This window comes from Perognathus longimembris, chromosome 16 (assembly GCF_023159225.1).
Source record: "Perognathus longimembris pacificus isolate PPM17 chromosome 16, ASM2315922v1, whole genome shotgun sequence".
NCBI classification, from domain to species: Eukaryota; Metazoa; Chordata; class Mammalia; order Rodentia; family Heteromyidae; genus Perognathus; species Perognathus longimembris.
Window position 1 is genome coordinate 50,734,013 of NC_063176.1, and position 25,681 is coordinate 50,759,693.

General features: G+C 42.6%; 1 protein-coding gene and 1 non-coding gene across 2 annotated transcripts in view; one reads left to right on the forward strand and one right to left on the reverse strand.

Moving 5' to 3' along the window:
- The first annotated feature begins 340 nt into the window (after positions 1-340).
- Positions 341-25,681, forward strand: part of Fam184b (family with sequence similarity 184 member B) — a 58,358-nt gene continuing 33,017 nt past the window's right edge. Inside the window, exons 1-3 of the mRNA XM_048364127.1 lie at positions 341-487; positions 23,478-24,236; positions 25,054-25,189. Of these exons, the coding sequence (XP_048220084.1) occupies positions 341-487; positions 23,478-24,236; positions 25,054-25,189 (1,042 nt within the window). The remainder of the gene's footprint in view (positions 488-23,477; positions 24,237-25,053; positions 25,190-25,681) is intronic.
- On the reverse strand, positions 15,466-15,573 carry LOC125365065. The gene has a single exon (XR_007213622.1). It is a non-coding gene; the product is annotated as a U6 spliceosomal RNA (small nuclear RNA).

Sequence of the window (25,681 nt, forward strand, 5' to 3'; positions counted from 1 at the left end):
CCCACCCGCCCCGGCCGGGGAGCCTAGCGCGGGGCGCGAGCCGGCCGCCCGTGCCTGGCCCGCGGGAGGGCGCGGGTGCCCGCCGAGCCAGTGAGCGTGGGGGGGTGGGGGGTGGGGTCGGAGGAGGGTGGCGCCGTGGGTCCGTGGGTCCCGGAGACCCACGCCTCCCGGGGGGAGGGAGGGGGCAGGAGCCACGCGATCGCGCGGCGGGCGGGCAGGACTGCAGTGCCACCTCTCCCGCCCGCCCCAGCCGCACGGCCGCGCGCGCACGCACGTGCACACACGGTGGGCCCGGGAGCACCCGCGAGCGCCCTAGCGTGCCCACGGGCGCCTGGCCGCGATGGCATCCGCCCTCCACGGCAAAATGCACCCGCCCGGCCCTGGCCTGACCTCCCACGCCGGCGCCCAGAGCGGCACCGACTGGGGAAGGGACCGCGATCCCGAGATGCACGTGAAGATGTGCAAGAAGATCGCTCAGCTCACCAAGGTAAGGCGGGGCGCTGCGGCCGGCCGGCTGCGCGGGCGGGGGGGGGGGTGGAGGGGTGGGATGGGGGGGGAATAGGAGCCTAGGTGGGGGTGCAGGCGTCTCCTGGCCAGGCCAGGCCCTTTCCTGACAAAGTTTGTCTAAAAGGCCAACAGAAAGGCAGGCGGCCCTCCATCTGGAGGACCTGACCCCTGGAGGAGCGGCGTTGGGAAGCGAGGGAATTCCTACAGCCCTCTGGCTGACCAGGTGGGCTGTGCTCTGTGTGTGTGTGTGTGTGTGCACCTGTGTGTGTGTGAGTGTGTGTGTGTGTATGGCGCGCGCGCTCCTTCACCAGCACTGTGATCGTGCCTGGAATGTTGTGATTTTATTCACCGCAGTACTTCACAGCCGGGGAGGTCATGTGAGCGCTGTTCCAACCCTTGATTCATTGATTCCTTCACTCAACACATATTTGAGTCGTTTGCTGAGCGCCAGCCGCTTGCGTGGCACCGTAGTAATCCTGGAAGGCGGCCCAAGGGACTTACTATCAAACCGGCTGCAGACGTGCGGAGGAACATAAATGGGGAGCAGCGCATTCACTACACAATTATTGTGGGATTAGGAAGGACCTCCCGAGGTCGGCCAGCCCATCTGCCCCTTTCATCCCAGGGCCTGGGGTGAACCTGCCCAGTCTGTGTGGCTTCCTGGTGAGGCCCCATAGGAAGATGCTACCAGGGCGCATGGTTTTCTGCTAGGCGCTCCTCTTCTAGGTTCCCCTTGTGTGGCTGTGGGAGGATGCAGAACAACAGTTCTTGTCTATTGTACAAGGCTCGGAGTGGGAGAATTTAGCCCTTTGCTTGGGGCTTCATTTTGGTAGCAAACTCTGGAGACCACATTGCCCTGTGCAAGATCAGGTCCTAACTTATCCAGGAGGAGTGACCAGAACATCCTCTCTCTCTCTCTCTCTCTCTCTCTCTCTCTCTCTCTCTCTCTCTCTCTCTCTCTCACACACACACACACACACACACACACACACTTCCTACGCTCACTTTTCATGGAATCACAGGTACTCCTCACTATTTTGCCAGAAAGAATGAAGCACAGAAGAGTACTAGCTGCCTTTTCCTGCCCCTTGAATAACTTCTCCGCCTTCTTTGCACGTGAACCTGACTCCACTCAGGGCTGGAAAGGGAGAATGGAAGGTTTGGCATGTATGGCAGCACCTACGCTCTAACACTCACCTAAATACTGACGTCCATTTTTCTTTCAGTTCTTATGTATTCAAGTACCTGGAAAAGCATCTAACTGCACTAAAAGGCATCTGCTGTGTTTTCAAAGAATCTGTAATATTTTGGAGCGATTGCTATATCACCAATTGCTAACTTGGGTATCAAATTGTGAGTACTATAGAAGTAAAATCAAAGGTTATATAATTATGGGCAGAGACAATGATTCTTGGGGCTGGGAATATGGCCTAGTGGTAAAGTGCTCGCTTCTTATACATGAAGCCCTGGGTTCAATTCCTCAGCACCACATATATAGAAAAAAGCCGGAAGTGCCGCTGTGGCTCAAGAGGTAGAGTGCTAGCCTTGAACAAAAAGAAGCCAGGGACAGTGCTCAGGCCCTGAGTCCATGCCCCAGGACTGGCAACAAAAGCAAAACAAAACACACAGAGGCAGTGGTTCTTATTTATAGAGTACCTACTATGTGCCAACACTGTTGAATATTATGACATAAAATTTAGTAAGATACAGTCTTTGCCCTGGTTGGAGTGCCAAACATATATTAACATTATTTCAATGGGAGATGGTAATCATTGTATTCACTGTTATTTATAGTACACCTATTATGAGTCAAGCACTGAAGACACAGCAATATAGAAGGTAGGCAACACACAGTAGACAGTATTTCTTTTTTTTTTTTTTTTGGCCAGAGACAGCAAAGAGCAAAGCCAAGAGACAGCACCCAGACCCTGATTTCAAGGCTCAGGATCAACTGGTATGCACACACACAGACACACAGACACACACACACACACACACACACACACACACACACACACTAAAGTCCCTAATTTTATTTATGATTTACAACTAGTAGGCCCTAAGTATGTAGTAGTGTAGTAAGTAAATTCAGTGGTTTAAAAATCCAAAATGCACACTTGGAGAGCTTTTAAAACCACACCAGTTACAGCTAAATGCAGTGGCTGAATCTAGACTGGATTCTGTCCTGGCAATTTGTCCTGAGTCATCCTCATATAAGGAAGCACTGCTTATAACCCAGTGCTGGGTGGGTCTTAAGCTTCACAAATGTTTCCCTTCCCTTCCTTTTTTTAAACTAAAAGCACCGCAAAGGATGAACACAGTTGCCACAGAAGTAGCCTGAGAGGGCAGGGCAGGGCAGGGCCGCCAGGCAGTGGGATTGATATCTGTTGCCACAGGAGCCCTCAACAGGCTGCCACTTGAGCCCTGTTTTCATGACTTGAAGGAGTGGAAGTTTTATTACACCTACCGACTCTTTTGTCTCCCTGAAAATATCCTTCTACTTGCAGGAGCTTGTTTGGGGACAGACGTATAAGCAGTTATACGAGTTTGCTTTAGGACTTGAGATTAGAAAACAGATTTGTTTTTACAAGCCTTTTCCATTTGGAATTTTTTTAATTTAGCAATATAGTCCTGATGTAAAGAGAGTTGTCACTAATCTTGGTGACATACCATAAAACAATATGAAGATGTATGTGTCCCTGAACCCTACTAAGATGCTTCCACTTCCTGATCTCTCCTCTTGCTTGCAACCTTCATAAAAGAGCAGCCAGAGTGATCTCACAACCACATACGTTACTGATAGAAATGTAAAATAGTACAGACAAATTTGTAAAATAGCCTTGGCAGGTCCCTAAAGGGTAAACAGAATTATCACATGATCCAGAAATTCTAGTCCTAAGCATATGCCCATGAGAAAGCAAAACGTATACCTACATAAAAATTCAACTGTAAATGTGCATGGAAATAGTATTTATATAGCCAAAAGTTGGAAATGAATTTTATGTCCATCAACTGAGAGACAGACAAATAAAATGTACAATACACAATACAAGGGTACTAGATTTGAGGTGCAGGAGTTCTTTTCAGGGTAAAATAACTTTCTAAACTAGGGTATGGTAATGATTGTGTAATTTTAATATACTGAAAACCATTTGGTTGTACCCTTTATGGACAAGTTGCCTAGTATAACTATTATGCCCAATACATCTGTTAAAACAGAGAGTTGTGTCTATCTCCTGTTAAAATCTAGGTTTAAATCAAGTTCCGGTGATTTTACCCCACAAATCTATAATAAATCCGTCTACCCCCAGTCTCCATTTCCACTTACACCATTTATATCACCTTTACTTCTGGTCCCCAAGTTCTTCCATGGCCTCCTAACTGGCTTTTGCCCTCACAATATGGCAAGAATTATCTTTTACCTGTGAGCCAGGGTGTGTCAGTCCTTCATTTAAAGCTCACCTATAGCTTTGTTGGGAATGAAATACAAGGCTCTGCTTGGGTGAAATTTGTTCCCCTGTATTAAATTGTTTACTGTGACCACTGGAAGTGGTTTCTCTCTACGTCTCAATGTCATCCTTTTGGCCACATCAGCCTTCTTTCAGGTATACCCATAATGCATCTGCATTTCTTCCATTTTGGCTGTCTTTTAAGTGAGAATATAAAACAAGTGAAACAATCTGAGTTCACAATCCTCCTGAAACAGCAAATGCTGTTACCTAGTCTTTCCTACTTCTTCATCACACCTAATTTAGTACCAGGTTCCTTTCTAATTTTTTTCATCAGCACCTTGCCCTTATTGAGTCTGTCCAAACCATTCAACACCATTTTCATGGGAACAAGACTTTTTTCACATAACCATATAATTTATGCAATATGTCTTTAAAGTACATGATTACAAAAACAAATACTGCTGGCATAAAAAATACTGCTGAGCAGAAAAAGAAAATCATCATTGCAATGATGATTTAATGAGAACTGATGAAAAATCTCTAGTTTGTATATAAAACTGAATTATAGTGTTAATTATACTAGTAAATGGAGCTGGAAAAACTATGAATCAACTAGGTGAAGTGTTCTTGAGGTGGTAGGCTACTTGTGGCCATTTTGCTTGATTTCAGTTGGTTATTGTTATAATAAATAGTGTGATGGTTCCTCTTTTACTTTACACCTGTACATTTCCCAGATTATTTCCTGGAGTTTGATTGCTATAGCCAAGATTGTGTGTGTGTGTGTGTGTGTGTGTGTGTGTGTCCCCTAAGGCTTGAACTTGTGGCCTGGGCATTGTATCTGAGCTTTTATACTCAAGACACTTCTAGCTCTTTGGTGGTTAATTGGAGATAAGAGTCTCACAGACTTTTCTGTTTGGGCTGGCTATGAACTGTGACCCTCAGACCTCAGACTCCTGAGTAGCTAGGCTTACTGGTGTGAACCAGTGGTGCCTGGCCAGAGTTCACTTTTGTCACAGGTAGGTTTCTATAAAAGACTATCAGGAAATTTGGATGGCAACCACCTACAGATGGAAATATTTAGTGAGCAGTTTAGAAAAATACGATACACAGGTGTGCTGAGACGCTGCCTCATTAACTAAACCTTTGCCCTTTTAAAATGGCATTTATGAGAAATCTTTTCTCTCACAGTCCAAACTCTGGAACAGTTCTGTGGGAGCAGCACTTTGTAGTTCCTGAGATGATGCAGTAATTACTTTTGAAGTACATTGACACAATCACAGACTGACTTTCACATACTGTTTCATGGACCTTTTTGCAGTTGCTTATGTTCTGAGCCCCTAGGGAAAGGGGAGATACCTGGAGAATGCTTCCAGGTCCCTCAAAGCATCAGAAAGTTCCTTTCTCAGAGATAAGTGGTTCAGTAGAGACAACATAACTATTCTCTGAGAGACTAAACATTGTCCCTGGTTTCCCGAGAGATTCTTTTTCTTAGCTGTGAGAACTTCAGAACAAAAAGCAGAAGACCTGCTTGTGCATCTTTGATATCTTTATTGGGAATAAAATTCCCAGACTCCTAAGGCACAATGAATGTTAAGCAGATTTTCCTCCAGAGATCTATCTTTCCTGCTGAATTCTGAATGACCACTATGGCAATTTTGTCATGTGAACTTCAGGTTCTCACTTTCCTAAAATACAAGTTCAACGGCCCAAGTTCACTCTTTTACTCCTTCCTGCTAATTGTACATTTTATGTATGCAGTCTTGATACCAGCTGTGGACAATGAAAAAGCATGACACTCCCCCCCCCACCCCCCAAAAAAGTCTGTGTCAAATCCCTAAGGTCTGTAGCTGGCTTATTCCAAGAAAAGTCCTTGCAACTGTAATTAAATTAAGCATTGAGATGGTCTCGTCTTGTATTATCTTGGTGAACCATAACTGAAATGACAAGTGTCCTTTTAAGAGAAAGGCAGAAGAAGATTAGACACAGAAGAGGAGATGCAGGAGAGAAAACAGAAGCAGAGTTTGGGATGGTGTAGTCATGAGTCAAAGAATGCCTAGAGCCACCGGAAACCAAAAATACCAAGAACTGATTATCTCCATGAGCCTTCGAAAGCAGTGGTCCTGCCATCACCTTCTGACATCTACAATTGTTAGAGAGTAAAATCCTGTGCTTTAAACCTCTGTGCTGGTTGCAATTTGAGATGGAGCTACAAGAAGTGAAGATACTCACTTTCTATTACATCCCTCCATGACCATCCAGGACTTACTTCTCAAAACTTCTGCTAATCATTCCATTCAAACTGTGGGTGAATTAAAAGAAAATTAGCCAGATGCGGGTGGCTCACTGGCAGCCTAGCCACTCGGGAGGCTGGGATCTGAGGATCGCAGTTTGTAAGCAGCCCAGGCAGGAAAGTCTGTGAGACTCATCTCCAATTATGCACCATCTAAGGTTGGACGTGGAGCTATGGATCAAGTGGAAGAGCACTAGTCTTGAGCAAAAAGAAAGAAAACAATCAGAGTAGAGAATTCAATCTTTGGGAGGGACTCAGGCAGTAAGGCATCTTAAGACTTCAGTGTGATGAGGGTCCTCACCTTGATGAACTCTAAAACTTGCGGAAGTTCCTTGGCCGATTGCCTGGTCCTGGTCTCAACCAGTCTAATAGAAAATAACATCACTCACTAGAAGCTATTTAACCAGAGCTTCTTGTTTGTTTTACAAGTGACTGGACTCTACCTGTAGCACTTCTCATTTAGTAGATCAAAGGGACATTCTGAGAATTCCTTCTTAAACAAGCTCCCGGAACACAATTTGACTAATTAGTGTCTTGGACAATGAAAGATCTTTATCTGGTCATCCTCATCTTTAAATTCCCAACATCATCTAGCCTAATACCCTTATTTGAAAATATTCCCTAGTGTGACTTGGATTACTTTCAACTGTCAAATCATTAAGGGTACATTCTGTATATCTTTAGAACCTCCACAAATGCTAGGACACATATAATATCGTTAAGAGACAGATGGCAGAGTGCACATTCCAGCACAACAATCTAAAGGGAGTGTCAAGTCATCACCGGAGGCCAGTACATCATTGGAAACGCCAAGAGATGCAAAGATGGCAGAACTAAGGAAAATACTACCGATGCTTCAGTGAATTGCTTTGGGTTGGACATTCTATTTGGAGGGCCTTGAGGAGTCCTATGAGACCATCAATAAACAGTATGATTTTGTTATGCTGAGCAAATATGCAGGTTTGGGTCCAGAGCTAAACTTCCCCAGGCAGGAGAAGGATTAAACTCTCCCCTGAGCAATTCTCATTTCTCTTTCATCTCTTGTTATGCCCAGTCTCTTAAATAGATATTGATCAAACACTAGCTTGAAGGATGTTAGCCTGCTTAGTTTACACACACATATCGTGGTCTACTTTTTGCACTCTCCTGATAGCATTGCTATAGTTAGGATGACAGACATTTGTAGGTGATAGCACATAGGTAGCTACTGGGGAGTAGGAAGCTAGGAGAATGATATATTTAGTTTGAAGCCTTAGTTTATCTGTATCAGAGCCTGGGTCAGGCTGAATCAATTCCAAGGAAGTGAAAAAGAACCTGTTTTTAAGAGTTTTGTAGATTTTCCTGCCAGGACAGACTGTCCTTGAAAAATCATTCTCCTCAAACATCTGCTCCTCCTTCCACTCGCAAGCTCATTAATGGCTTTTTCCCAGAGACCCAGAAATAGCAAATTCCATTAAAAGGCTTATCATTAAATACAATACAGCTCTTTATGTAGGAGAAGGATGGCCTCTGAATAAAGTCCATTAGGGCTCTGGGCTGGGGAAAAAAAATGGGTCAGCTTTCTATTAAGGGAGAAATTAATACAGCAGGCAAGAGCCAGCAACAGTGCCAACATTAGTCTCACAAAGCTTTTCCTCTTCATGCAACCAAAGTGCATTTATCCAGACTTGCTATTCCTGTCCTCCATGCCCTGGAGCACAGCCCATTTGTCCTGAGGAAGACTATCAAATTATCCGGCGACAGCCTAAATAAATATGAGTGAGGTTAGAACCAAGTAAGGGCCTGTGTGGGGAGGGGTGTGTGCTGGGTGCATGTGTACTCTGACTGTAATCCAGACCAGGCCACAGAAAAACAAAGCTAATCAGTAATTCAGTCGCTGTCGTCTCTCTCCTTTAGTGGGTCCTAATGTCATTTAGGTGACTTATTGCTACATCAATGAGATACTGTCCTCCGGAAGAGGCCCTCCAGAGAAATTTGTTTTTAATGTCAGTGTTCAAAAGGACTCTCCAACGTTGAGTCTCCTCGTTGTTGTAACAGAGGAAGCTGAAACATTGAGTATGCAAGGACCTTGGTACCTGAGGCTGACAGACAGCTGGGAAATGCATTGGGAATAGCTGCAACATACAAACAATCCTCAAAATTAGAGACAACATAGGAGTGAGTCAAGCATGGGTCTGCGAAGGAAGAGCTGTTCAGTTGTGCTGACAGGAGAGTGGGAGCTTCCAGATGGTAGAAGGGTCACAAGTCAGGGTATGGTCAGCTGCAAGATTAGGCAACAAGCCCTGCTGGTAGGATGGAGCCAATAAGACCAGCTCCACTGGAGGAGAGAGGCGGTGGAGCGCTAGATTCTTAGCAATCGAGAGGATTTAAGAGGCCCGTGAGACCTTCAAGGAGCTGTCTTGAGGTCAGTTTGATGTATTCGATATGCTAATTTTGATAGTTGCTTGTTCAGCAAGTGCTTGCTTGCTTCAGTTCCCCTCCAACCCTATGAGCAGATTACTCTCTTGTCTCATGGATGAAGGGATTTACTTTGAGACTTGCACAGGTCTGTGAGATGTCACGGGGATGTGGAGACAAAGGTTTTAATGGAGCTTGTATGATTTGGTGACTCTCAAGAGAAGATCATACCCTAAGTGACCCTTACCTACAGCCTGACCTGGATGTAATAGTCCTACATCCCAGGTTCCACCGGAATCTAAGCCTGAGTGACTGAAGCTTGACAAAAGCAGATCTCCTCATCTTTAAGCTTAGTTTAACTACTTTGAAACCTATATGAGAACAAATGCTGCTTGACATTTAAATACTTCTTGCTCCATTGGTGTAAGTCAATGAGCTTAGGCAATTGTTTATTACATGGCATTCTTTTAGGCAGTCACTGGCTGATATAGAAAGTCTGAAACTCAGGAAAGAAACCTAGACAATAAATTAAGTTTTGAGAATGATCAACTCACTGAAGATAGCTTGTTTGTCTATTTCCTCATTTTCTCAGCACATATTTAGTACAAACTTACCCTGTGGTTAATACTTATATTCGTTGGTGTGGAAGAAAATGTCCAAGATCTTCATGGCAATAGGTCTCCTGGCAGCTTTCCCAGAGAGAATTTACAGAGCAAGATGAGAAAGATCACAACAACCTTGGGGATCACTAACCCATGAAAGAACATTCAGAGCAGTAATAGGAAATTTGGGTAAAGGAAGTGCCTGAGAAACCAAGGAAAGAGAGCATTTTATGGGGCAAAAGAGCAAGTGAAGACTGGTAATAGGGCAGAGAGGTAAGGCAGATTGAGCCTGGAAAATAGTTATAATGTTAGAGTGGATTATTGCTGGTCTGGGTACTAATGGAGTAATTGGTCAGGATTGGGAGAGTAGTACGTAGAGCCAGATGTTGGCATCTATGTCAGTCTGCAGAGTCTATCATATGCAGAATACTGTAGCTTGTTTCTTATACCAGCCATTTACTCACCAGATATACAAGACATTTCTCACTCTTCTCAAGGCTGGAAATCCAAAATCGAGGTGCAGCCTGCGCATTTTCTGGGGAGGGCTCTCTTCCTGACTTGTGGACTATGCATAGATCTTCATGTAGTCTACATAGTCTTTCCTCTGTTCCCAGAAAGCGCTCTGGTGTCTCTCGTCTTCTTTTTTTCTTCCAGTACGAGGGTTTGAACTCAGGACCTCATGCTTGTTCAGTTTGTTTGCTGATGCTACATTCACTTGAGCCATCCCTCCATCCCTTCTGTCTTTCTAGGGAAGGCTTTCTTCAGGCACTATTGACACTTGGGGCAAAGAATTCTTTGTTGTAGGAGCTGTCCTGTGCATTGTTTAGCAGCATCTCTGGTCTCTAGTTGATGCCACTGGCCCTCTCCCAGTTGTAACAAGCTGAGCATTGTTACAAGCTGAACACTAAACAGACACAGGAACATGGTGGTAGAGGAGACTGGAACAGAAAACTTGAAAGATGGTTGGTTTTGCATTTAATTGCAAGTTCTACATTTAACCTAGGTCACTTTTTTACCTAAATGGATTAGGTACCCAAGCTGATGTCAGTCTTATACTACTTTTGAGATAAGATAAACTGAATTTAAAATACATGATCATTATACCTGCATTGAGTTCTGAACTAGCAGTTCATTTTTATGTGACCCTTTTCCAACCATCTTTTAGTCTCATTTATATTAGGCTTCATGGATTCCCCCATCAGGCAAATCATCTGAGCAGAGAGAAATGAAAGCCAAGCTCCAGCCCAGGATGTGCCAGTGTTTCTTAACACAGAGCACCATGGACAGGAGCAGTGTGTCATTGTGATCCCTGAGCAGTGTGCAGCTGTCATTCAGGCCTCCCTTCCACTAAGTGCTATTTAGCTGCCTCCAAGATGCTATTCATTACCCCTTTGGCTTTGCTGTGCGAGCACCATCACTAATGCAATAAAAACGACAACACGGCCTTCTCCAGACACTTCAATAGGCACTAGAGGTCAAACCTTCCCTTCCTCTTGTCTTGGAAAAAAATTGCACCTGTCACATTTCTAAAGCATATACATAAGCTAGGGCCACGGAAAGCCAGTCATATATATTGTCTCCCCAACAGTAGACAGCTCCTTGGCTGTTGTTTGGAGAAGGCAGGTGAGTAGTTATGTAGCTGCTTGATTTGAAAATACACAAAGCCATATGGAAAGTAACTATGAGCTATCTAGTGATGGCTTCTTGCCATTACTAAATACAGGATCATAAGTGGCTTAATTATACTGCTTATCTTAGCGATTTTATTGTATTTTCTTTTTTCTAACTTTTTTTTCTTTATTGTCAAAGTGAAGTACAGAGGGGTGACAGTTTCATATGTAAGACAGTGAGTACGTTATTTTGCATAGTTGTTTAGTTTTAACATTTTTCCTCTATTAGCAATTTTTTAAATGCACAACACATTGCTGTTAACTTATCAGTGCAATGGTATACCACAGATCTTTAGAATGATGCGTTGGTCACTAATTTCTGATGAATTCTAGCATTCTACTGATCTTGCTCGAGTGAAACTTTATACTCATTGAACCGCACCCTCTTTCTCCTTTGATCCAGCTCCCTGGTTACCATCATTCTGATTTTTGTCTCTCTAGATCTGAATATTTCAGATCCTTTATATAAAGTGGAGTGGTACAGAATTTGTCTCTCTGTAGCTGGCGTATTTCACTAAGCACAGAGTCCTGTAGGGTCATTCATGTCATCTTGTCTTTGAACCCTGCCTGGCTGGTAGGTCTCATCCTTCAAAATCCTCATTGCTCACTCTGCCTTTTTTTTGCTAGATCTTCAGTCTAATGCTAATTTCTCAATGACGTCTTCCTTTACTTTCTTGTGTAAAATTATAGCTTCAGCCCATTGAACACCCCTCCCTTGCTTTGTTCTTTTCTTTAACACTAATTGACATATAACTAATTCTTTATTTTACTTAAAAAAAAGATTTATTTATAATCTGACTTTATGGGTTCATATGTGTCTTAAGTCTGCTGTGAACCCAGGACCAGCCCAGTGCCTGGCACATAGCAGGGACTCAATAAATAGTTGCTAAATGATTAATCAAAAGGGAGAGATGTGGGCTGGGGATATGGCCTAGTGGCAAGAGAGCTTGCCTCGTATACATGAGGCCCTAGGTTCGATTCCCCAGCACCACATATACAGAAAACGGCCAGAAGTGGCGCTGTGGCTCAAGTGGCAGAGTGCTATCCTTGAGCAAAAGGAAGCCAGGGACAGTGCTCAGGCCCTGAGTTCAAGGCCCAGGACTGGCCAAAAAAAAAAGGGGGGAGAGATGTGCATAGAGATAGACACACCATGTGTTCTAAGGGTAACTTCTTTCATCTTATGCAGAAATTTCTGGTAGGTATATGTTTAAGAAAAATAGTGAAGTGTCTGCTCTCACTGGCCACAATAATCTTGGATAAGAGACAGTTAGTTTTTGTAGTTTATAGAGCTGACAGGGAAAACTACTGTGCTGGAAAAAGAAATATGTGATACAGAACATAGATCCCCCTTGAGGCTTTATGATAGAAAACACCTGGGGACCTGGAGGTTGGCTCTTGATGACAGTTATCTTTTATAAATATTAAGTGGGTATAATCACAAAACCCTCCCCTCGTCTCTGCCAGCCTGCTTCTCACCAAGCAGCTGCCACTCTTCCTTGTCTGTCTGTTGTGTCCTCCACAATGAGGCCAGCTCACCAACAGCACTCTTCCCCAGATGAGATTATGGACTGAATTCCATGGAGGGCAAAGTACAAACAACAGCCTAACTGGCTCTTCGAAGCCACAGTGAAACATCCCTGGCTGTTCCCCAAATATTCTTTGAACTAGAAATATCTATTTATGTTTTCTACATGGATGCATTGTTTTTATTTTATGTTGTTTTGGAGTATCAGCCTTTTTATAAACACAAAGCATTTACATTGTGCCAGTCACTGTGCAAAGTACAATAAATTTTAAAAATGAATAAGACAGATGATTTTCATTAGGATTGGATTTGGTTGCACTTGACAGAAAAGTCAAAAAATAATAGCATCTTAGACAAATGAGATGTTTGTTTTCCCTCATACATAAAGCAAGTCCAGAGGTAGTCAGTTAAATATTGGCATATGAAATATTCATCGTGTCAGGAGCCAGGCTTTATTTTTCTTTATGTTCTGCGTGTTTCTTTGGTCTACAGCCTTTCACTCAACTGTCAGGGGCTTGGCTAACCTGGTGTGAATGTTCTTCTGGGTTGTCAGCTTGATTGGATGGAAAAGTAACCTCAGGGTGTATTGGAGTCTGGCTGGTTCTACAGACACTTAGATCATGATGACTGACCTACTGAATGAATCAGTCCCTTGATGGATGCAAACTATGATATCAATATTGGAAGATGGTAAAAAGTAGGAGAGGAATCCTCTGGCCATATTCTCGGGATTATAGCTTATCTTAGACCTTTCCTGTATTCCTACCCTTTTTCTGCTTCACAACCACCAGGATGTGACCGTCTCTGCCTGCCACAGCCTCCTGTCATGGGGGACTGACCTCCCTGAAGCCATGAGTTAAAATTAAGTTTTCTTCCTTTATGCTGCATTCTCAGGCTTGTAAAAGCCTGACTATCTACTTGGTAAGAACCTAGAATGATGAACACTTACGTGTGTACAGGTATCACAAGTGAGCCCTAACAGAGGAGGAAATTGTAGGAGAACTGTAGGGGCCGAATTTTATGTCTACCTTGAAGGGCAACTACACTGGCAACAGGACTTAAGATTCTGGAAGAAGGGCTCCACCTATGGCCTCCGCAGAAAGGGCAAGTGCCATTCAGGAGTCACATGAAGAAGAAGCATCTAGAGTCAAATCCAGCTAAGTTCCAATGATGTGAATACTTGAACACTGGAGACACTGCCTTTCCAGAGGCCATTGCCATGCACACCCCAGGCCTTACGTTGTAGGAGGGAGAAGTAAGATTTTTTTTTTCTTGATTAGTAAAGCTAAACATACCTAACATTTTAAAGAGATTTTTGCATCATTTACTAGATACAAAGGCTCTAGAAGAACACCCTATGAGAACATGATTCCACAGCTGCTAGCCTTTCTTCCTTTACGAAAAGCATTAAAAGGACTAGTGAGACTATTACTAAATATGATTTTCTACCCTCTAGTGCTTGACAGACTTCATAAGATTGTCTCAGGGAACTCATCCAAGAGAAAGAAGATAGGCACTGTTTGTGCAGATGGAGATGATTTTACACTTAATTCTATGACCCTGCTCTGCCTTGGCCCCCTCCCAGACCCTTCCCTCCAGACTGTGCTAATAGACAGCTATTTTCAATTGAGTGAAGGAAGCTCTGGTTTCAGGCCCTGGTACATAATTGTCACTAACTAAGTGTTTAGTGAAGAAGAGTTTCAATGTCTTTCCAACTTTATTAGTTGGAGTGGAAAATTTGCATTAAAATTGCATTTAAAAAGGATTAGACAGCAACAATCACCACATGCCTTTTCTTCCGGGCCAGCACTGCTTCATTCCATTTGCATATAATACATGTGAATTGTGTCCCTTCACTGTCATCAGGGTTTTTCATTTTTAATCACTCATTTATTCATTCACTTACCATCTGTTCTATTCTGAACCAGGGATTCTGCTGGGTAAAAAGGATACTATCATAAATAGCAGAAAGTCTACACTAATACCTCTCCTTAGATGTGTCTGCGGGCCATCTAGCTCCACGTGTGGCATTTGGACACAAAGATACTAAGTTAGGAACTGCTGCCTCAAGCCAGCAGGCCCTTTAGGGTGAATGCTATGACCTGCTCTCAAGACAGCTAGCACAGACAAAGCCTAAGAGCTACTGCTGTGGTTGATGATGGCTTCAAGGAGCACTGCCTGTAATCAGCCTTTCCAGAGGAGCAAGGGATAAAATGCACAGAAAGTACAGTGGTCATAGGAAGAAGAGTGATTTGGAAAAACGATTTGTTCCCAGAAATTTCTAAGCAGTACGGAGAGCAGACTTGCCCTCAACTTCACAAGAACCAAATGTTCTAATTGTTGCTGGTGTGTTTACCCTTGGGGGGGGGGGTTATATAAGTTGGAGTTCAAGAGCTCATTTCTGAAAGCCCAGAGTAGAGAGCCAGCACCGGTTCCACGTTACTTGTCTGTGACATGCATTCAGGGAGCTCTTTTCACAGCCCATTACATCTGCTGCGACATGACTCTGAAACTCATCTCCTCCAGGGAACCAAGGTCCTGAATGTAAAAGACATTTATGAGAATTGGGCTGCAGAGACCAAAAAAAAAAAAAAAAAAAAGACCAGTTTTTGTTGGTCAACAGCCAGGAGGAGGCAGCACATCTAAGCCACACCATGCAAGATGGGAAGTCTCAGGACCTGTTCTTTCCCATCAGGATCCATTTCTCCTGAGGACTTGGATCACAGGCTAATGTACCTGAGGTGTAACTGATACAGAATGTTCTGATGCATAACCTTTGGCTTAAAACTCTTTTCTTCTGACAGATTTGAGATACATAATCATCATAGAGCAAAACAAGAGGGGAAAAGTTGATCACTCTTAATTGCAACATCCGCCCTGCCAATCACATTTTTAAAATCTTCTTGACATTTTTCTATGTGGATGTGTGTTCCTGTGTACCTACGCATGTACATATCATTCTAAACAAATTCAAATGGTGCTATATCGTCGCCGTGTCTTCCTTTCTTTTGTTTTATTTTTTAAAAATATGGAACGCTTCATGAATTTGCATGCCATCCCCGCGCAGGGGCCGTGCTAATCTTCTCTGTATCGGTCCAATTTTAGTAAATGTGGCTGCCGAAGCGAGCACTCTTCCTTTATTTTAACTTAATTTATTCCTGATTTTTTTCTTTTTAGTATTGTCATGGCAGGTTGTCACAGAGGGTGTTTTTCTATATATGCACCTGGTAGCATAAGCTAGATAAGATAGACTAGCTAGGAGAGACTGACTGTAGTGGAGATTAAGTGAACAACATCTGCCCTCTTGGTCCATAAATTGAACATCCAGCAGAGTATTTGACAAAATCCCAGCTGCTGCACTTGAAGCCACATGCAGACAAAACATAGAAAATCAACCACACGTGACCAAGCAATTTGCAAAATGATCTAAGTAGTATAAATAGGTGTTTGGGTTTTGTTAAAGTGTTATTTGGACTAGGATACATAGCTTGAAACATTACTGAGGATTTTTCAGAAGGAACAATAAACAAATTGAAACAGTTGTAAAGAATATTTTCTCCCTAGAGAATAGCGGAGAAAATAAAAATTCATTTGGAATGAGCATTCAACAGATTTATATTTGTCTGGCTATGGGATTTATTGCATAAAGCTTCTTTGTGAACTGTAAAGTGCTGTGTAAAAATAACACTAGCACTGCTTGTTGTATCATTTATATGGGAACATGAGTATGCATATTATCTAGATATAAAAGCAAAATCTGCGTTCATAATTTAAATATATAAAATTATCATCTAAGCAGGTGAACTTGAAGAACTGCTATGTCTACTTTTACATACATCTCCTCCTGTGTCTATGCAAGTAGTCATAGGTTTTGATGTTCCTACTGGGATTATGTCTCCATCAAATATTTCCACTGAGAGATATTAAGTTATCTGTTTTTATTCATAAAAATATCATTCGCACATATGTATATCTGTTTTGTGGGTTATGTAGCCAAAGGAATATTACAAAGAATCTTTGAAAAAAATCAGTTGAGGGCTGGGGATATAGCCTAGTGGCAAGAGTGCCTGCCTCGGATACATGAGGCCCTAGGTTCGGTTCCCCAGCACCACATATACAGAAAACAGCCAGAAGCGGCGCTGTGGCTCAAGTGGCAGAGTGCTAGCCTTGAGCGGGAAGAAGCCAGGGACAGTGCTCAGGCCCTGAGTCCAAGGCCCAGGACTGGCCAAAAAAAAAAAAATCAGTTGAAATTTGAGATAGACAAGAGATTCTCCTTCTAGTTCTTTTGTAGCCTGTGTAACTCTAAGGAAGGAAAGAAGACCTATGTCCTATGTGAGTGTTGACAGTGGCTTTAATTAAGAGTCTTCCAGGGAAACTGTACCCACCTTTCTACTGAGACTTAGTCTAAATTGGTTTGGGAGACAGTAGGATTTCAATTACACAGAAGCTTACATCTTACAGTTCAATGCCATGTGTATAGCTAGACACCTAGTAACAACTCTCTAATGGGTAATGACAAGATTTTAATTAGCATCTTGGAACTGTTTAGAAAGTCATTCCAAACTCATTTGCTCCAATGTGCCCAGCCTTATCTGGACCTGTTCCAACCTGTTTCCATGAAAGAAAGGACAACAACCACAAGACCTTTGCTCTTCTGGGAAGTTCAGCACCCAACTTCAGAGCTTTCTCTGGAGATTCAATTAGTTCATTTTTCTGCTTGGAAAATTTAGGCTCATCTCTGTGTTCTGGGATCTGAGTCAGGAACGAGGATGGTGGCTTTTCTATCTTCCTGTGTCCTAGACTATTTTGGTTTAGAGCGAGACTGACATGACCATCTCCATTTTTCTTCCCAGTGAGCATACTCAGCTTTGGGGAATAAGAAAGTCAAAGCCCTGTTTGTAGAGACTGCACCATTACTGTGACTACTAAAGAGACTAAAATCCAGTTTAGCCACAGGGGTAGGCAACCCCAATACATCTCATAAACTTTCCAGCAATTGAATTGCTTGCTCCAAATCTGTTTAAGTTGTTTATATCCCACTTGTTCAATTTTGTTCAGTCATACTCATCTAGAGATTTGTCCTTTTCTTCTAGCTTCTCCAGTTTATTGGAATGTATTTTTCCATCTATTCTCTAATTATCTGAATGTCCTACTTATCCACTTTGTCATTTCTAATTTTGTTAATTTGTTTCATCTCCATCTGTTCATTTGGCTAAGGGGTTGTCAATCATATTTATCTTTTCAAAGAATCAAATTCTTGTTTTATTGACTGTATTTTTTTCCTAGTCTCTATTTCATTACTTCGTATCATGATCTTTTTGTTGTGGTGGTTTCTGGCTTTCAACTCAAGGCTTCACATTCATTAGATTGGTGCTCTAGACCTTATGCCACTTCTCCAGCATTTTTTCTCCAATTATTTTTAACATAGGGTCTCATTTTTTCCCCAGGCTGGCCTGGCAGATCCTAATGTTTATATTTTTTGCTATATCTGGGATGAAAGACATACGCCTTCATGCTCAGCTTTTTCTGTTGATATGAAGTCCCTTGAGTATTTTGACTGGACTGGCCTGGAACCAAGGTCCTCCCAATCTCAGGTTTTCCATGTAGCTGGAGTAGCAGGGATAGGCCATCACATCCAGCTATTGGTTGAGACAGGGTCTCATGACTTTTCTGCTCAGGCTTGCCTGGAAACACAATCCTCATGATCTCTACCTGCTGAGTAGCTAGTACTGTAGACATGAGCTACCAGCACGTGGCCTTCTGTCATGATATTTATTATTTCTTTTCATTTACTACTTTTAAGTTTCACTTTTTCTTGTTTTCCTAACTGCTTGAAATGTACCATTAGATTATTTATTTCAATTCATTTCTTCAATCAAACATTAACTGTTCAGTCTTTATGTTTGTTTCAGTATTTTCTGTAGTATTTCTTGCTGATCATATGTAGTTTTATTCCACTGTGGTCTGATAAAATGTAGGGAGTTATTTCCTTTTTTTTTTTTTTTGGCCAGTCCTGGGGCTTGGTCTCAGGGTCTGAGCACTGTCCTTGGCTTCTTTTTGCTCAAGGCTAGCACTCTGCCACTTGAGCCACAGCACCACTTCTGGCCACTTTCTGTATATGTGGTGCTGGGGAATCAAACCCAGGACTTCATGTATACGAGGTGAGCACTCTTGCCGTTAGGCCATATCCCCATCCCTATTTCCATTTTTTTTTGTATTTGTTAATACTCGCTTTGTGTCCTAAAATAGATCTATTTTCAGAGAAATTTTCATGTACTTCTGAGAATAATGTTTATTCTGTAACTGGTTGGTAGAATAGTCTGTAGATATTCACTCGAATCTATTTGATGTATAATATCATTTAATTCTGAAGTTTCTTTGTCTGTATAACCTCTTTATTGATTATAGTCGGGTAGTGTGATCATGCATTCTTATTGCATTGGGATTTATATGTCCTTTTATATCCAGAAGTGTTCATTTTTATGGAATTCTCTACTAAAATTTGACTCTGTGAGTGAGAAGAAATCTGTTGGTAGATCCAGCCATGTGGTACAGTTGTGTCCACAGGGATGAAGATGTGACCTTAAAGGTCAGCCCTCCCTGCCTCATTTAGGCTCTCCAGCTTGTGCTTTGTGTCTTTAGTCCAGTTTCATCCCATTACTCTCTTTGGATTGCACCATTGGGTTTGAGGAAGCAATTCAGGCTAAGACTTCAGTTGTCTAAAACCAGGCTCTGGAGTTTTGCTAGGTGATTTTGTAAGCCAAAAGAAAACCTCAATTTTTTTTGACAGAAATGGAAAAGCAGTGCAGAAAATAATTAATAATGATGAAATAAGAAACATGTCAGTAACTTTCTGTAGAAACAAGTTTATGACTATGAGCAGAGAATAATAAGTTAAAGCATATTTGATATAATAGATTCTGAAGCAACCAAATAGAAAAATAAAAATTTTTCTCTATGTACAGAATGTTGTAGTCTCTAAAAGCTACATATAAAGAGGTAAACAACTTGGTATATCTATAAAAGAGCATGAAAAATATGATACAAAATGCAATATATTATATTGTATATAATACAATAAAATAATAAATAATAAATACAAATACATAAATAATAATACAAAAAAGTATAAAATACATTATAACATGATTAAGTAAAATTTTCTTGTTTGTATGTGTACTATCTTTGGAAAGATATTTGGGCCATTGTCTGTGTACTCTTGGGGGAGGGAGGTCAGGAATGTGAGTCTGGCAACTGTAGAAAGCTAAGAACGGTATAACCAGACCTTAGCCTGACAGAACAGTTTGAGTGTATCCTGTGATGAGGATTGTTTTGAGTCTTTAGTACCACAACACCATAACTCAATGTGTATGGGCCAGAATACCTTTAGACACTGTGTGCCTACAGTGTGGACCTCTTTCTGCTACACTGAGCCTAAAATCAGAACTTGTGTGGAGTGATTTTCATAGGACATATTTTCACATGACAGGAAAGATTTCTATGAATCTGCTTGGAGTAGATGAAGAATTCTAACCTAAGTTGATATAAAAACTCTAACCCAAGATCACCATCAATATCACTATGTAGTGAATTTTCCCCTAACTGTAATCACAATGCCAAGTCTCATGGAATTATCCTTTAGAAAATATTTTAGTCTTTACTATAAGAAACTCCCATTATGATAGTATTTGCCTTATTGCACAAGTTTAATAACACTGTAGAGGAAAAAATCATTTTTTTAGTTGGTATATTAGATATGCAGAAAGTTGTTAATGTAGCACTCTTGGGACTGCTACGTGACAGTTGATTGCTTGAAAGGTTGACATTTGAAAATTATCCATTTTGAAAATTACCCCATTTCCTGAGGGACTCTACTACTCAAACTAAGAAAAAAAAAAGTGTCGCACTATACCTCAAATATTTCTGTAAATACCGTGGATTGCATAACACACATATTTTCTGACTGGGAGTTTGGAATTTCAGGGTATGTCAAACAGAAGTTGCCTAAATCAGCTCCTAGCATTAACCTTGAGTGCTAAGTGTGAAGTCTGCTTTCTTGATAGACAATATTTCACGTGTGTTGTCACACTTCCTTACTCAGTGAATTAGCTCCACTGTGAAGGGACTCTTTGAAGCCTGCTCCTGCCTTGCCTTCTGATTTAACTGCATGACCTGCTCCTTTAATTCATTTTGCTTTGTGTTTGTTGTAATAAATTATAGTCATGAATATGACAATGTACTGAGTCCTATGAAGCCTCTAGTGAACTGCCATAGCTAGGAGCGGTCTTGGGGCCCTCTGACACATTAAGGTAACTAGTAGATACTGTAACAACATCCAGGAGATCAGAGCTCACTTATAGTAGTATATTTCTGGCTTATGTGAAGTTAGATGCCAATGCTTCTAATGAATGTGTATTCCTACTCAATCATTTAGGGTTTAGATACCTTCCATCTTAAATTTCACCTTCCTAAGTCATTTGAATCCTCCCAAGTAAGTTTTCAGACAGTGAAAGAAACTGTGGGAAGGACATAGACCCTTTGTAATTAACCCCCATGTTTGTCCCGAGATGAAATGGTGACATTGATCCAAATTCCACTTGTAACCACCAATCAATGCCATCTAAACTCAAGGGGCTAATAAATGTGCTGCTTGCTCCCCTGCAGTATCTCCTCACTGCGGAAGGAAAGCAGGCATTATTTGTGACCTGCAAGAGTTCCATAACATATTCATTATGCAACTACCAGGCACTAAACAAGTGCTGTGGATCACCCCACAGAAAATTGATACTGTTTTTGCCCATGTCTTATTGTCATTGAATGGAGAATTGCCAGCTCTTGAACATACTTCCACTGCATAACCCTTCTCTCACTCTGACCCATTCACCCTGTGAAGCCCCAACTCTACACAATCCTTTCGTCCATCCTCAAACTCAGTCCAGTGGGCATGGCTAATGAAAATGTCACAGTGAGGCAGAGAACTATAATTCTCACAGCTTTTATGGCTGCCCTGAAATATAGATAACTCACTTTCCTTTTCTAAAACGTCTCACTCCTTTGACCTCACAGTTGAAACCGTCTCACTCCTTTGACCTCACAGACCTTCTGCCTGTCCGACTCAGCACAGTTACTTGAAAACATTTCCTCCTGTTTTGTTGTAAATGTGGGCATCACTTTCTCATCTCAACAAGGTGATAGCGTCCTCATTCTCCTGTCATGAGTGCCACACACCTGTTCCCATCTCTCCTTTGCTCTGTCTCCTAGGTCTTCAACTTCTTTGTACAACATGGGGAGGGGCCAGTCATTCCCACCTTCATACAGGCATGCACTGAAGTCTCTCATCAAGAAAGAGCAACATAGAATTCTCCTGATTCTAGAAAACTTCATTTCTAGCTCAAGTATGTTCTCTGACACTAGATGTGTATCCACTTTCCCTGTTGACTTTTCTACTAGGTTATCCAGAGGCGCATAAAGTTTAATCTCCAAATAGAACTCTTGATTTTTCTGTTCATACATATTCTACCCACAGTTTTTCCCTTTTCAGCAAGCATTTTTCGGATCAACATCTTGGAAGTCATTCTTTTTTTTTTTTCTTATTTATTGTCAAAGTGATGTACACAGAGGTTACAGTTTCATACGTTAGGCATTGGATACATTTCTTGTACTGTTACCTCCTCCCTCATTCCCCTCTCCCCCCTCCCCCTTTCCCTCTCCCCCCATGAGTTGTTCAGTTGGTTTACACTAAACAGTTTTGCAAGTATTGCTTTTGTAGTCATTTGTCTTTTTATCCTGTGTCTCTCGATTTGGGTGTTCCCTTTCACTTTCCTAGTTCTAATACCAGTATATACAATTTCCAATGTACTCAGATAAGATACAGTGATAGTGCAGGTACAACCACAGGAAGGGGATACAAGAGGATCATCAACAATAGAAGTTACGGTTTCACATGGCACGTTGAAAGTAATTACAACAGTGATATATCACTCATTTCCATAACATGGAGTTCATTTTACTTAGCATTATCTTATGCATTCATAGGGGCATAGCTATTAGGCTCTTGTGATCTTCTGCTGTGACTAGCCTAAACCTATGCTAATTATTCCCTGTGAAGGAGACCATAGAGTCCATGTTTCTTTGGGTCTGGCTCACTTCACTTAGTATAATTTTTTCCAAGTCCTTCCATTCCCTTAGGAATGGGGCAACGTCATTCTTTCTGATAGAGGCATACAATTCCATTGTGTATATGTACCACATTTTGGAAGTCATTCTTGATTCCTGGACTTCCTGTCTTCGTCTTCCTTCAGCTAATATGTGTGTATGTGTGCATATATGTGTAATATATCATATATGTATATGTATTAGATTACAAACTAATATATAAACTCTATATCATGAGATATATATTGTAAACTAATATATAACCATATTACATGCATTATATTATAAATAACTATATAGAATATGTGTTAATTTACATCTTTGGTTTACATCTTTGTCATCACTAATCTGAGGAAAGCATTCGGTTCCATTGAGTATGATACTAATTGTGAGTTTTTCTAGATGTAATTGTTAGGTGGATTAAGTTTTTTTCAATTTCCATTCTGCTCAGTGTTTTTATCATAGGAGGAAATTGAGTTTTCTCAAATGTGTTTGCTGTGCCTATTTATTGAGAATGTTGCTGGTTTCGATTCCTACGGTTTTATTAGGTTTTGCGGTCCATAATGTTCACTTTAAACAAATGACTTCCTATCAACTTCTTGTTTTAACACACTTTCCTGCATTGCTTCTGTACTCAGGAGGGCCCCTCCAGAATTTGGCCACAGATTCCCTCTCGATGTGGGTGCGATGTCACTCCTTGCAGCTGCCATCTCCTGTCTCACTTACCTGCTTTCTCTCCCTATCTTCTCCTGGGACTGGATTCTAGCAAGTCACTGGCACTGTGTGTGGGGAATCCACCACAGTGTCAAGGTGGCAAGGCATCTCTGGTTGCAGCCGCCGCTGCCTTGCACTAACCAGGCTCTGTGGGTTTTCCTGCAGGTCATTTATGCCCTAAACACCCGCCAGGATGAGGCCGACGCCACCATGGAGGCACTGCGGGAAGCCCACCAGGAGGAACTCCAGGGCGTGGTGGCTGAGACCAAAGCCAGGCTCCTGCAGGAACAGAGCCACGCTGGTGACAATGAAGAGACCCTTCTGCAGCGCATCCAGGCCCTGGAGAGTGCCCTGGAGCTGCAGAAGAGGCTGACCAGGGAGGCACTGGCAGAGTCAGCCACATGCAAGCTAGAGACCAAAGAGAGAGAGCTGCGGGTGGAGGCGGAACACGCCGAGCGGGTGCTCACACTCTCCAAGGAGATGCTGGAGCTCAAGGCAGACTATGAGAAGAGGCTCCGGCAGCTGATGAGCCACGAGGGGCTCCAGTGGGGCAGACCTTCCCAGGAGATCCCAGATGCCACCGCCCAGCCGAGCCAGGGCCCAGAAATGCAGCAGGTGCTGCTGGAGGTAGAGCGACTACGCGCTGAGAACCAACAGCTGAGCCAGGATTACGCCCGCAAGGCTGAGGAGCTGCAGGCCACCTATGAGCGCGAGAACGAGGCCATCCGGCAGGCCATGCAGCAGTCAGTGAGTGAGGCCCTGTGGCAGTGGCAAGAGAAGGAGACCGACCTCCGCAAGAACTTCCAGGTTCAAGAGTCAGCTCTGCAGGCCCAGGTTAGGAAGCTGGAAGGCGACCTAGAGCACCGGGGCCGCAAGATCAGCGACCTGAAGAAGTATGCCCAGAAGCTGAAGGAGAGGATTCAGGTAAAGCCACTTCTTTTCATACCTCCCAACGGGATAATGGAGAGGGCTGCTAAATCTGAGCACCTACTCAGTGCCAGACACCGCTAAAGCTTGGACTTCTACCTAGGTGATGGTTTCTGCCTTTATCCAACTTGACTACAATCATTAAGCAAGCGATTCAACACCGATTATGTGCTGAGCACTGTCTAAACACTGGGTTTCTACCCAAGTGGGTGTTACAATTTAGTAGGTGATAAAACTACACTCAGCAAATACTTATGGAAGGCCTACTATGTGCCAAGCCTACGCTATGGACACAAGGTTAGAGATTTGTAGTCGTTTACAGATATGAAGACAAGAAAAACTGAGAGGTTTAAAGCCTGGCTCAGCTGGGCACACAGTAAGGAAGCTTTTGAACTTAGGTCAATCCAGTTCCAATGCTTGCGTTCTTTTCCCAGTCACTTGCCTGTCCTAAAATCCTTAGGACATTGGCATCCACAGAAAGCAGGGTCATAGATTAGTCTGCTATGTGAACCCTACAAAAGTGCTGAGCCACAGTTCAATAGTTGCAATACTCCCTGAACATTTTCTTTTCTGTCACAGATACTTTATCTTAGTTAACACACACTGGAGGAAGGTTAAAAAAAACTAAAACTAAATCTTTGTCCTTCAGAGGATGAGTAGGGAACTGATTGAACTCAGAGCCACTCATTCTAAAGACTCAGGGCCCCTGCTGGGTGCACAGCAACCTTTCAGCACTAACAGCTCTTCTGTGCCTGCAGCACATCTCTCTACAGAACTGCAGCCAGAGGACTGAGATCCTTCCTGTCTAATTTAGGACCTAGACCTGCAGCTACGGGAGGCTCGCCAGGAGAACTCGGAGCTGAAGAGCACGGCAAAGAAACTTGGGGAGAAGCTGGCTGTCGCCAAAGACAGGCTGATTCTACAGGGGTGTCACACGGCACAGAAACCAGGTGAGAGGCCTTGAAACAACTCCTTACACATAGCAGGTTAGCTGCCAGGGTGGCCTGGTGTTCCTGGATCTTCAAGACGGCTTCAGAGGTAGGGGGGCAGGGGCAGGGATGGTGGATGTGCCCTGCAGTTGATGAGTCCATTCCGTTCAGGGCACAAGTGAGCTGAGACCCAGAGCTGTGTCTCTTGGGGCACAGACTGGACATCTCAATGTCACGTGACACAATCACGTGATCAGATCTTCCCACTAATTTTATGAGCTATGTCTTGTGTGCCATGATAAAAAATTGAAGCTAAAAAAAAGAATGTGTGGGGCTCTAAGTCAGTTAAATGGGTGGTAATAAGCCGTTATAGTTAAGAATATCTGAATCCAAGTGCCTGCTCCTCAAGTCCCTTGAACACCTGTCGGGTGATCAGCTTGTCAAAAAATGCACAAAACATGGTTTCTGCTTTTTGAAGATTGTAGTACGGAATAATGTGTCTGTAAATGAAAA